The sequence below is a fragment of the Acartia tonsa genome, chromosome 2, assembly GCF_053477335.1.
Source record: "Acartia tonsa isolate MP-2025a chromosome 2, ASM5347733v1, whole genome shotgun sequence".
Taxonomy (NCBI): domain Eukaryota; kingdom Metazoa; phylum Arthropoda; class Copepoda; order Calanoida; family Acartiidae; genus Acartia; species Acartia tonsa.
In genome coordinates, this window is record NC_137261.1 from 5,457,479 (window position 1) to 5,471,313 (window position 13,835).

Sequence of the window (13,835 nt, forward strand, 5' to 3'; positions counted from 1 at the left end):
GTGATTTTTAAAGGATGCACAAAAAAAATTATTGCAATGTAGCATAATTTTAAAAGTGAAGCTTTTCTATAATTAGAATCGGTCCGTCCATAAGGCCGTCCATAACGGCTAACTATTATCTTTAATCTAGACATTTTAGAATATTGTTCCATGTGATTTCAATGACTTTACGTCCATTTAAAACAAGCTGAATTTTTACTGAATGATTCCTTTGACAATATTATCAGAGGGGCATCTCTTAATCAAATCCTAAAATTGAAAGTATGTCCTTTTACTGTATCCTGCATTTTCTCAATTTGCAACAAATCTATGTACAAATTGGTTTAGACATACAAATTAAAGTTCTACTTATTAAGTTCTGACAATCTACAAGAGCTATTGCTCGTTTGTACTTCCTTTTGATTTTAGAGCTTCGTTTTTTATGGATGTTGTCTTCCGGCCTTGTCAATGTATATTTATCGCATCGTATTGTAGACTGTTTTTCTTGACTGTTTTTTTGGGCCTTGTGGGGCCTAAGGCAAAAGCAAACATATCTTAGACTAATTGTATAATTTAAATTAATAAAAGGACTACTTCACAGTCTCAAAATCTTTTTAAACTGTGATTATTTCAATCTTATTTATCTCGATTTTATGAGGTTGTCATCCTTGTTTTCAAGAAATATTTTTTTACAACATTTCTTAAACACCAAACCTCTACATACACACACACAAAAAAAATGATGATTAAAAAAAGTATATTTTATTATAACCTATAATTGAACAGTATACAAATATAAAACTATATAACAACAACAACAATGTAGATTATGATTATCACATATAATTTCTACTCATAAAGATATTGATACATATTTATTACTGACTATAAGTAAACTTCACATCTAATTAAAAACTAAAAATGAACATCTAAATTTTAGATACTGAAAATAAAAATAAAAGTTTTCAATTATAAAAATATAGAATATTTGAATTCGGAATTTCAAATTTTTATAATAATTTTACTTTAAAATAAAAGTCTCACTAACTGGCATTTTCTTGAGAATTTAATAATTAGATTTCACGTAACAAGTTAATGGAAACAAATATTTAAAAATTTTAATTATTTATATTTCACTTATTAAGCAAATACACTTGTTCTCCCTAACTGATCTAAGCATCTTGGCTCACTTAAAGAATGCTTTCGCCTAGAGCCCAGGGAGGTTAATATTGGAAGTAGCTGGGAGCACAATGTTGGGAAACTGGGTCTAGATTCTGCCTTTTGATCCCAACAACTTTCCAGCATACGGGCCAGGCTGGCGTTCAGGTTAAGCTGGCTGACATGTTCAGCCAAGCCGTTGCAGCCGACTAGATAGAGAACAGCTTGGGATGGTAGGCTGTCAAATGGCAGCCGGTGGCTCGAAAGTTGGTACATCACAGAGCCAAAGGCGTAAACATCGCCTTCTTTGCTTTTTTCCACATTGGAACTTTCTAGACTGTAGGTTTGTATAAGTTCTGGTGCCAGGTACTGCAGATTAAGCAGGTTAGGGGCATAATCTAGAAGAGATACTTTCACTGTGGATTCGAGAAATATATTGTGGGCAGACAGGCGGCCATGGACAATGCCCTTGCAATGCAGGTATGACATGGCATTAGCTGTCTGGCGCAGAATGCTGAGCTTGCCTGCTGACGTCAACCGTTTGCCATGACCAATGATTCTATTGTACAAAGAATCAGAGTTAACAAGACTTGTGATTATGGCAAATTTAGGCGGCTCTACACATGCCCCCATGTATAGCACAATATTTTCATGTCTAATTTGAGTGAGGCGCCGTACATCTGCCAGCCAACTTTTTACCTCCTCGTCATCACGCGGACAACAGCTATGGATGTTAACATCCCACACTTGACATTTCCCTGTGTGAATCTGTCCTCCCATTGCCCCTGATACCAGTGTTGTGTTAAATTCCAACTCACTGTACTTGAATCTAAAGTCCCCAAGGGTGATTGCGACCATTTCATGCGTGTCTGAGTGCGGCAAAGATGATAGGCTGCCGGAGAACACACTGCTATTGATACAAGAGCTGGCCCGGCTGTCACACCTGGATTCTGGCGGCGGCGGGTTCAGGCCACAACATTCATTCTCCTCCTCATCCACAGCCGAATGGAAAACAGCCGTTTTGGCTTGGAACATGCGACGACGGCCGTCAGCCAGGTCGTCATGATGGCCGGGCATGCTATAGCACCAAAAGTCATGCTCAGGTATGTTTTCTGGCACCTCGACACTTGAGCTTTTACCCTTGTCTTTTACTGACTTGAACGCTCTGGCTAAAAATCTAAACCTGGAAGTTCTGTCCCGCTTGTGCATGGACGGCGAGGCCTGGGAATTTGCCGGAGAAGAACATGTTGAGAAAGATTGATACCCTGACTCTAGACTTAATCCGCGGCAAGAATTAACTGCCGCAGCTCCAGCTGTACTATGACTTTGTGGAAGTCCTGTGGGCACTGGAGCCGCCAAGGAGTTATTTGACACTGAACTAGTGGTGCTTGATAACTGTCCTCTTGGTGCTGGTCTAATAAAGCCTGTGGAGCCACCAAGAATAGGACTGCTGTGTTCTGTACTGGACATCAGTTTGTGAGACATGCTTGGTGTTGATGATCTGGCAGGACTGCAGGCTCCAGATCCAAATTCTGATCCTGCTGAACTACTGACTAGAGAACCTGAAAACTGGAGATGGGTGTGATAGTTGTAATGGTAGGCCAGCGTTCTCCCAGGTCCAGTGTGCTGTGCCAGTTTAAGACTACTCAAACCTTTGCTGGAACCATTAGAGATAGATGAAATGGGTGTTGACATTTGATGGTTATAATGTGCGGGATGAAGGGGCAATACTGTTGTCTTATAATGTACATTGCTGTGCTTTTCGGCGGGAAATTGATCCGTCCCACCGTTATTATACTCCTTGCCCCGTTTCCGGCGGAACCAACGGACAACCTTCTCATAAAATCTTGGTGACCGCTCGCTACCCAGAAAGCTGAGCGACGATACTGTGGATGGCCGGGTGCCGTGGCGCTTGGACCTGCTGAACTTCTCCTTGATGAGCGGACTGGGCATCGCCTTGCCGTAGTCAATACTGTGTCGGAGCCTGTCCATCTGGGATGGAACACCTGAAACAACTGGGATGTCAGCATACAAATTTAAAACAGATTTGGGTAACAGAGTAACAGAGAGAGAGGGAGAGAGAACAAAAAGAGACAGAGAGAGGAAGAGAGAACAAAAGAGAGAGAGAGAGATTATAAAATATGGGATGCTTTTCATTACACTATATGAGAGTATTATTAGAAGAGAGAAAAAAAAGGGGAAATAAAGACAGAGATTTTTGTAAGGTGACCCCTAATATGGAAAATTATCGGAGATTTAGTTAGCAAGAGAAAACTATTTTTCACTCCGGAGACAGGTATTAGTGGTTATAGGGCAGAGACACACACACAGAGAGAGAGAGAGAAAGAGAGAGAGAGAGAGAGAGAGAGAGAGAGGAGACAGAAAGAGAGTGAGACAGAGAGAGAACCACAGAGGTTAAGATTATCTCTCTCCTTTTATTTTATCATTCCAGCTCTAATGTTAAAAGTAGCGTTGCTATTCTAGAATTCACTTTCATAAAAGTTAAAAAATTACTAAGAGAAAATAAAATTATCTACCATAGGCATATCTCTGGGTAAATTTTGGTGTTAAAAAAGTTTTCTAGCTGAACTACTTACAATCTTTCCATCCTTGTTTTCTCTCTGTAAAATTTGACAATAGGAGGACCAGAAAGAATTGTAAAAAAAAACCTTACAGGTGAGATGAAAAAAATCGGTAAAGTCCCTTTTTTTGTAAGTTTATTTACCATATATGATATGAATAACCCGTTTGATTAATATTTTTAAAAGAAGGTGTATTAATTTTTTTGCTTAGAATGGATTCGTAATATTTTTCTGATTCTAAAGGTATATGTATATGAACCCATATTGTTTTTGTCTGTTTGAGAAAATATTTAGGTTTAAAATTCTTATTAAACCGAGGTTAAAAAAATAGATTTTTTCAATAATTACTCAACAGAATTTTAAAAGTAAGGTGTCAAATTAAAGATCTTACTATTTTTGTTCATACTGGCAATTTTCTTCTTTTATTTTGTTGCGTTTTAGTACCTTAAAACCGACTTAATTATTTTTTTTTAAAACTTAAATTACTTCAAAAATAAGAGGTCTACAAAAAAAAACGATTGCATATCTGAATTCTATGAAAAATTTTACATCTACTACTTACTAACCGGCTAGCTATCTTAAATAAAAAGCAAAAAAGTTAATACACCTTCTTTGCATAGTTCATTACAAGATGAAATAAGGATGACAACATACATACAAGCAAAGCTTAAAAAAATAGACAATTTACAATTATAGTGTTGATTTGTTGATATCTGTTACAGAGGGATGGAGCTACCCTTTAAGTTCTAAAATAGGATTGGTGTATGGAGGGGGGGGGGGGGGGGTATTATGATTTACTTGCGACATAAGTGACTAAAATATGTAGAGTGGGGGGGGGGATAAGGTCAAAAACAGGGAAGGGGTAACGGCCAAAAAAAATAATATATATAAAGAAAGAGACAGACAGGGGGAGGGAGAGAGAGAGAGAGAAAGTGAGAGAAAGAGAGAGAGAGAGAGAGAGAGAGAGAGAGAGAGAGAGAGAGAGAGAGAGAGAGAGAGAGAGAGAGAGAGAGAGAGAGAGAGAGAGTAGATAAAAGAATAATGAGAGAAATCTTTAGATAATTAAACTCAATAGAAAATAATCAGGGAGGAAGGGAGGGGACAATGGATCCAATATTCAATATTTCAGGGTTTAAAACCTTGGGGACCAGCCCAAAGTGTTCGTGAAGGATTTAAACTGAATTTGGGGACTTTGGGGACTAGCGCAGAGTTGCCGCAGAATTCTACAGAATGTTTACTTTATTGTGATGTACTGGTAATATAATTCATAAGTAGATGCTTTTCTTCTTAGAACTCTTTCTTACTTTGAGTTATCTAATTAATACATATAACCCTTTAACTTTAAAATTTTCTTAAAATTTTCTGGATAAATCTGGTTTTTGTGGCTTTTCAACGAAAACTCTCAAATTGAATTGATTGGTCATTGTCCCCTCCCTTCCTCCCTAGAGAATAATACACAAAACATTTTCAATAAAAACAAAACTTAACCTTTTAAAAATCATGTATTTATCTAACTTTTTTCTTTATAATAGATAAAATTGTTAATAATGGGAAACCTTATAATTGTTCTTCTTTCTTTATATACATATATATATATATACTAGCGGTTGCAACCCTATCATCTAGGGGCTCTGTATTAAAAGGGATAAAGAGCTGACAGGCACAATTGTACCGCCTTCTTTTTTTTAAAGCTGATTTTTGTTTCGTTATGTATGTAATTAATTGTCTTTGTAATGCTTAAATAAAACAGAAGTAATACCTGTTAAAAAGTCTGTATCTTGAAAAAAGTGTTGTTCATTCGTTGGACTTCGGCACTGCTTCCCATCTGGGATTGACTCTTGTGCTCTTGACTTTCCACATTTTGACTGTGTTGCATAATTTTCTTGACTAGACAAGGAGTTCAGATATAGAAAATATCCCGGGCTTCCGGGTGTGGGGGGAGGGCTATCATCCCCCAGCCCGGAATCTAATTCCCATTTCATATCAGCCAATCTATTTTTCAACGGATTGGTTTCCGTCAAAATTTCACTCATCATAGGAAAATGAATACCGCCATTAAAATTGTCTTTTTGTTCACTGAAATGTTTTGATAACGGAATATAAGTTGGGGGTAACATGATGACAACCCTACACTCCAAAGGTTATTTGAATACTAAACCAAATTATTGGAAAGATAAAGTTTTAATACCCAAAGAACATCTGCTATTTTGAAAGGTGTCGATTTGCCAGTTGCACTTTAAGTCCCTCCCACCCCCACCCCCAATAAATAATTTAACCTTAGTTAGTAACCCCCCCCCCTACCCCATTTCCCCTTTATTACATTCAACTGAGAAAACTTAAAATTTTTAGGGAATTTTATTCATTTTAGATAAAGTAATGTTGGTATGAACTATGAAATAAAAACTATAAATACATGATTAAAATCAATAATAAGATATTGTTATTGCTGCGCTTATTATGTACATTTTTGTCTGATTGTCCTTGTTTATGTAAACAAAACATTACCATAGATGGAATTGATCTGAGATTCGAACCAATCACCTCCTCGACGGCGAGTTGGTGCGCTATGTGTTACGATTGTTCAAGTCGTATAAACACCATAAAAATCATATTACTTTCCTGTAATTATGCATCATATAATAAAACGTATAAAAAAAAGAATAAAACTTTTTGTTAATTCTGCGCATTTTGATGAATAAAAATTTACATTTTTAGATTTCGGATGACGCAAAGCACTCTATTTTGTGAAAATGCCTATTCAAAATTTTAATAAAATCTTATTTAGATAAATTCAATTTAATTGGGTTAGTACGAAAATGAAATCTAATTTGCTTCGTATAATATTAATTTTCTTTAAAGCGAAGCTTTCTTATATTTAGTATCTAAGCGTCTGTACTAATAGAATTTTATATTTGAAAATTACAAGGTGATTCTTTAACAATAAGGTACAAGTTTGAAAACGAACTATATTCATTGTCCGTGTATAGATTTTAAACATGTTGAATATTGATTTGGTACTATTTTACATCAACTTTTAAAAATAGGATTCTAAGGACGATATGGGACAACGAAGTAGGGAAAGCAATTCTTTTGTAAATTGTAAATAATTGTTAATGTTCATTTGTCTGTCTATCGATTTGTTGAGCTACGCTGTGATTGTACAAAATCACCCTTGCTCATAATATTTAATGCAAGCTCTTGTTATTTCATTTAGCTATTAATTGACTATAAAATAAAATAATTATTAAACATTGCTGACAGGTTAAATAATGGACAGACAAAGAGAGTTAAAGATTAGCTGTTTAATAAAAGATTTCTACTGTTACGGTGTGATTACAAAAAGTTTAAAATAAATATGATTTAGTAGCGATGATTCTCAACTAATAGTGTTGTTATAAACGTCCGTTGTATAATGTTTTTTCTAAGCATAATTCTACTTATTTTAATTATAGCACTGTACTTAATCATTTTGCTTCAAATACATTTAAGAATATTTTGATTATATTAGGGGGAAAATATAAATTTGCTGTTTTATTGAATCACCATGTTTTGAACTAAAACAGAACTTTGTTTGTCGCGTGCTGTCCTAAAACAAATCCAACATCTGCCTTTAAACATCCCTTTATCTCCCCTTTCTCCAACCCAACCTTTACCCCCTAATCTTGTCCCCTGTAACTACTATTTGACCCGGACAGGTGGTTTTACAATACAGAAGAAGCAATATAACGGAGGTATAAAAGGGAGAAGGGGGTAAAAGGGGAGTGGATGGTAGTAGGGTGACCGTCTTTGACCCTAAACAGTAGTCTGACCCATGTGACGCGCGCCTTATCTACTTCTTGTAGAGCGGTCAGTTGTAAAAATCAAACAAAACGGCCAAAAAACAGTCTTTCATTTAAATATTTTTAAAGGTTTATATATCGGCTTGAAAGTAAGAATAATTGCTTTATCCCCAAGGCTTAAATTAGGGCGTTTCCTCACTAAATAAAAATAGTATAATAGGGCATTTCTATCATGACTAATGAAAAGACCTATCCGATACGGACTAACCGGTCTTAATTATAGAAAAGCCTTCTTGCAATTAACAATAAAATATTAGCTAAACAGTCAGAATTTTATATTTAGTGGAATTTAAATAACTATTTACTGGATGGCCAGATGTTATTAGAATAGCATCAACAGATGTATTTTGTCCATCTATGCATGTGGAATATTTCTATGGCAGGACAAATTAAAGTAGAATTCTCTTTACATCATATAAGTTAAATCTTTATTTCTTTTGTGGTTAGAAAATAAGCACCTTTCATTTAAACACACTAAAAACATCGATTATTAATAAAAGTATATTCTTCGCAGCAACTTTATAACTTACTTTATCTGATTATCCGTCAGTAATGCATTAAGGGGATATATGATTTACTTGGTTGCTACCCTTCCCATAATATACAAATTAATTGTTTTCTGCAAGCTAAATGTGATTTACTCGGCTGGTAAAATATGCTGTAAATTTTTATTTGTTAAAGATTTTGTTGACCACAGAGTATCAGCTCTATTATTTTCTTGGTCCGTAGGTCTATCTGTAATGATCTATGAGGATACTAAATGCTTTTTCTCGGCTGTTAAAAAAATTCAACGTCAATTGCTTTGTTATACTACAAGTAAATCATTTCTTATACATCATACCGTACTTATTTATGCCATTGATGCTCTAAGATAAGTGTCACCCCCTCCCCCCCTCCCATATTAAAAGTCTAAACATACATTTTTAGACGTGAAAAGTTCAAATTTAAGCTATTACATATAAGGATAGTTGCAAAGTAAATACCCCTCCACCCTATACACTAGACAATTATAAAATTACAGAAATTGATCTAATAAACATGTAATAATATCCTAAATTTGTTTTATCTATCTATCTTTCTATCTATCTTTCTATCTATCTATCTATCTATCTATCTATCTATCTATCTATCTATCTATCTATCTATCTATCTATCTATCTATCTATCTATCTATCTATCTTTCTATATATCTATCTATCTATCTATCTATCTATCTATCTATCTATCTATCTATATATCTATCTATCTATCTATCTATCTATCTATCTATCTATCTATCTATCTATCTATCTATCTATCTATCTATCGATCTATCTATCTATCTATCTATCTATCTATCTATCTCTCTATCTATCTATCTATCTATCTATCTATCTATCTATCTATCTATCTATCTATCTATCTATCTATCTATCTATCTATCTATCTATCTACATATATTATCATTTCTGGTCTATTTCTGGATATTTTAAAACTTGTATATATTTAGTTGTAAACTATTATAAATGAATTAATCTTCCAATGTTTGGAAATAATCAAGGTGTTCTTTCACTGCCGCAAATGTATCTCATGATAAAATTGTTTAAACCGCATGCTTTACAATATTTTTAATTACACCTTCATTTTTGCTTTAATTTAATCACCAAAAAATTCTTGTAATTTATTGTAAGTTTTTTTGCTATAATGAAACACTGTCTCAACCATGACACTTTGGTTGAGCTTGACTTCCGAATTAGCGGGAAGTTCACGAGATCAGTTGGCGAACATACAAACCCCCAATACCAGGAACCATCAAGTTTCAACAGCAGGTTTGAATATAGATTTATTGATGAAATTATTTCAAAGTCCTGAAATTACAAAATCAATTAGTTCATAATTCCAGTTATTTATAACCACGTAATCTTAATTGCTTTTTAAAATCATTTTTCTATACGGTTAAGAATCTTTGGAAACTTTGGCTTTAAAGGAAAATTATTTGGTTTAATAAATCATTGTTAAATGCAAAAATAAAGGCACATAAAAATTACTAAAACATATATTAATCATAATTAAGTTTCATGCTTAGCTGGCTAAAGCCTTTTTAAAACTACATATAATCGTCCTATACACCATTCTTCCTAATAAAATTAACAAATTCTACCTGAAGTTCTTATGGTTTCAAATCCCTGATATACTAGGGTCGTTCACACACTATGAGACCAATGATAGGCCCAATTTTGTTCTCCGAAATCTTCACACACTCATATCTCATTCAAAAGTAAGAAACGTGGGCGCATATAAACAATCCATGCCGCGTCTATTACTGAAGGAAAGTCAAACAAGACGACATTTGCGCTTAGTTTAGGATAATGATAAGGAATTAATTTCGAACTTGATAAACACCAAGCTTCCTCGAAAAGAGGTTAAGACAAACACAATGCAGATTTAATTTTATGCGCAAATGAATACACACCAATAATCATTCAAACTAAATTTTTGAATATCATGGTTTTTACAAGGATAAATAGTCTACTTGCATCAAGGACAATTTTGTTTATAAGCACAGTTTTTCTACATTCAGGATTGTTAGTACAGATCAATAATAACTGTTAATTAGAATAGGAAACTTTATTTTAAATTTTTCTTGTATTAGCATATTAAAGTAAAAGAATATAGTGGGCACGAGCTAGATTTAACTCTACCCACGAGGTGGAGACTATGTGCCATCTTTCAATTGGGTCTTATCAGCCAATAGTGTCGGAAATATTAACACAGCCAAGTCGAAACAAAAGAGAGGAAAGCAATATGCAAGCAGACGAAAAATGTCCCACCATTCGGTTGTCTGGGTAATACATCTATGCTTATGAATTTATTTTTAGCATGAAAGTAGAAATAAATAAGTATGATTTTGTATATAATGACCGCAGATACGAAGATGAAATATTATTAGATAAATCTTTAATTTTGTTTTATTCCAATTTTGGAACTTCATTTTTTCTTGGTGTTTTTGTTATACTTTTTATTTAGACTTTCTTAGTCCCAAAACCAATGATTAAATTTCCAAATTTTAGGATATTTGATTAAGATGACCATGGATGATATTACAAACTCACGAATTTGGAATAACAAAAATATATGGATAAAAGTATCATTTGGTTGGCTGAAATTTTTTTTATCACAATGATTCTTGATTAAAATTCTTGATTTAAAGCTAAGAACGAAAACAATTTCAACGTATAGCACAACATAATATGTATAAACTTCAAATGAGATACCGTAGGACCTGCTTATATCTATATTGAAAATATAAAAAAAAATTTATGCTCTTTTTTTAGCATGACCAACAGACGGACAGACAGACAGATTAAGTATGTTTCAAACTAGATGTTCTTTCGTAATAGGTATTTTAAAACACTTTATGAACTGGACAGGCAGATAAAATGAATTATAGAGTAGCTCCGCTAATCAAAAATTCAGTTTTGGACTTAAAATACAAATTTAAGCTGATTCCCTTATCCCCTTTTCCCTCAATATAACTATCATCTGTTGGTACAAATATAACATTCTTAGAACATTTTTCTATCCACAAATTTTGCCCCCCTTTTTCTTAGCATTAGGAATTTTTCTATTTCTAACATATGAACAAGATAGGCGAAATACATTGTAACGAAAAAAAATATTATAAGCAGAAGAATTTTCATCATTATTTAACTTTTAAAAAGAAATTTGAAGCAGCTTATATTTTTTTGGTTAAAATGACGTCATACAATGCAAATGACCAATGACAGGCCAGTATACATTTTACCATTGTTCTATTACAATGAATACTGCCCTATCATTTGTCATTTGTATTGTATGACGTAATTTCTGATTAGGCACTGTTATGAGTCTTAAACCCCATTTTGAATTCACATGGGTTCTCAAATATTTTAGGATTTTCTTCTTTTATGTGCTAAAACCACAATTTTGGCTAGTTGATGGAAACACAGCGAAGAGAAGTATCATCTAATGTCTAAAATCAGCTTCTTGGGAAAAATTTCACTTATTGGCTTAAAACCTCTTCTCTTGGAGCTAATACCCCCTGGATTTTTCTTACCCACCTTTCCCACTTTCCCACCCCCCCCCCCCCCGTACGCAGACGATATATTCTCATGGAATTACGCGGGTATTGCGTAAGACCATATAAAAAGTAACACTGACGCTCGCCGTAATATTGTATGCATTATCAAATAGCGTAGCTACTCTATAAAACCTTTTTCGTCAGTTTATGTTTAAAATCTATTATAATACATGATTACTCCATGTGTTTAATAATAATCCAATAGAACTTTTGTTTTATTGAGGGGATTTTTTTGAGGGGGGGGGGGGAGTGCCACGCCCCAAGAAAATAGCTTAAAACTACCACAGGACCAGTAGGTATATTCCCTGAAGAATATAATCCGATGGGTTACCGAGATCTTAAGGGACGGACAGACATCATTCTACTTTGTAATATAAATATTTGAATATACTATTTGAGATGGTTTTTGGAGCGTATGTGAACCACTCAAAAAAGATTTTCAAACTTATTTTAAAAGCTTTTCAGAGGAACAATACAGATTAAGTAAAGCTTCACTAAATAGCACACATTGTTTCAACCTTTTTAAGGACAATTATGTTCATTAGTAAAATTTTTTTTATAAAATTTCCGTTATTCTTCAATCTGCTTGATTAAAACTTCAAATCTTGATTTATTTCGATATAGTGTCCAAACTTTTCAACCAATAATTTTAAACTAAATTAGGGGCAATTTTTATTATCTTTGGGTATTTATATATACATATATTTATCGTCCTATTATTCCTCTATGATTCCTGAAAAACTTAATCTTAATTAAGCTACTCACTGAAAAAGTTGTACTTGTTTTGACAATTTATTAAAATCCTTTACTTAAATTAGATTTTTATGTTTTGCCATTAATTGCCATTTTCACATAATTAAACCTTAGTTTTGTCTTCAAGGTCAAACTTGTAATCGAAATAATTTTCTAACTAGATTATGTCAAAAATAAAAACCTTCGCTTTAAAAGGATAGGTTAGGTTTTTTCATTTTTTCAAATTCAATTAAACCATGCATAACTAACTAAAAATAGATTTCGAAACAGCGTAAAGTGGCACCAAAAAAATAACATCATACAATAAGTTTACCAATGAGGGGCCAGTTTACACTGTAATTGACTAATGGTAAAATAATCTCATAATCTATTTTTAGTTACCACTTTTGAAACTGGAAATCTGTGATAAGCCTTGAAACAGGATACCTCCTTCGTTAGATACATTGTAAACGTCTCCAGTATGACTCGGTGTGGTTCATACTCGAACCCGACACCTCCTCGAGCACGCTATAATTTACACTAATGCCACGGGAATCTCGACACCTCCTCGAGCAGGCTATAATTTACACTAATGCCACGGGTATCTCGACAACAATGCTTAATCTTGGTAATGATGTTGATGTAAATATCAGGTGCATAGGCTATATGATAACGCTGTGCCTATTGTGCACTATTTTTTTTAATTGAAAACTACTGCGGGAAACCTAACCCTGCGTAGCTCTGCAGTATCCTGTATAACATAACCTTACATAACAAAAAGTAATAAACACTAAACCACCCAATTCTAACTTTTTTTCAAATTACTTAAACATTTGGGGGTGGGGATGTCTATGCTCTACCAGGAACTTTAAGGGAAACAAAATTACACTTGATATTTTAATGAATATTTATTATAGACTCTAGGTTTCAGAGCGTATCTTAAAATCTAATTGATAGATTATTTCTTACCTTTTCAACTTACATTATGAGCATAAATAACTAGGAATATGAAAAGAAAAGACAATTAAGGATACATAGATAATCATTAACAAGATTACCTTTTCTATGCTAGTTAAACCAACCAATTAAGATTTATAATCAAAGTACACAATGTCTTTAAGCTAACGATTGAGCGAACATGTTTATAAAACGTTGGGGACTAGTATAATTTACAGCCAAATGTCACCAAGGAAAATATTTACAAAACACAGTTTCTAACAAAATATAAAAATAAAATAGAATTTGAAAACATAAAACACACCACGTCATTCAATTTCTCTTTGTCGATGATAGGGATGAGAAAAAAGAAGGGAAAAGATGCAAATTAGTAGAAAAATCCGTTAATAATGGGCCAAACCCTGTTAAATTTCTAAGGCTATCATAAATGTTTGGCTATCCTAAGCAAATCTGGTTTTTTTACTGCCTCATGTGTTAGAATTTAGATTT

General features: G+C 33.5%; 2 protein-coding genes across 4 annotated transcripts in view; one reads left to right on the top strand and one right to left on the bottom strand.

Annotated features, from left to right (window-relative positions):
- SsRbeta (signal sequence receptor beta) overlaps positions 1-13,835 on the top strand; it is a 417,378-nt gene that overhangs the window by 72,475 nt on the left and 331,068 nt on the right. The gene's annotated exons all lie outside the window — the stretch shown is intronic.
- LOC145334424 (uncharacterized) lies at positions 728-5,853 on the bottom strand. Its single transcript, XM_080179882.1, has 2 exons — positions 5,479-5,853; positions 728-3,143 (listed from the first exon to the last, which is right to left on the bottom strand). The coding sequence occupies exons 1-2, from the start codon at positions 5,834-5,836 to the stop codon at positions 1,120-1,122; spliced, it is 2,382 nt and encodes a 793-aa protein (XP_080036008.1). The 5' UTR covers positions 5,837-5,853; the 3' UTR covers positions 728-1,119.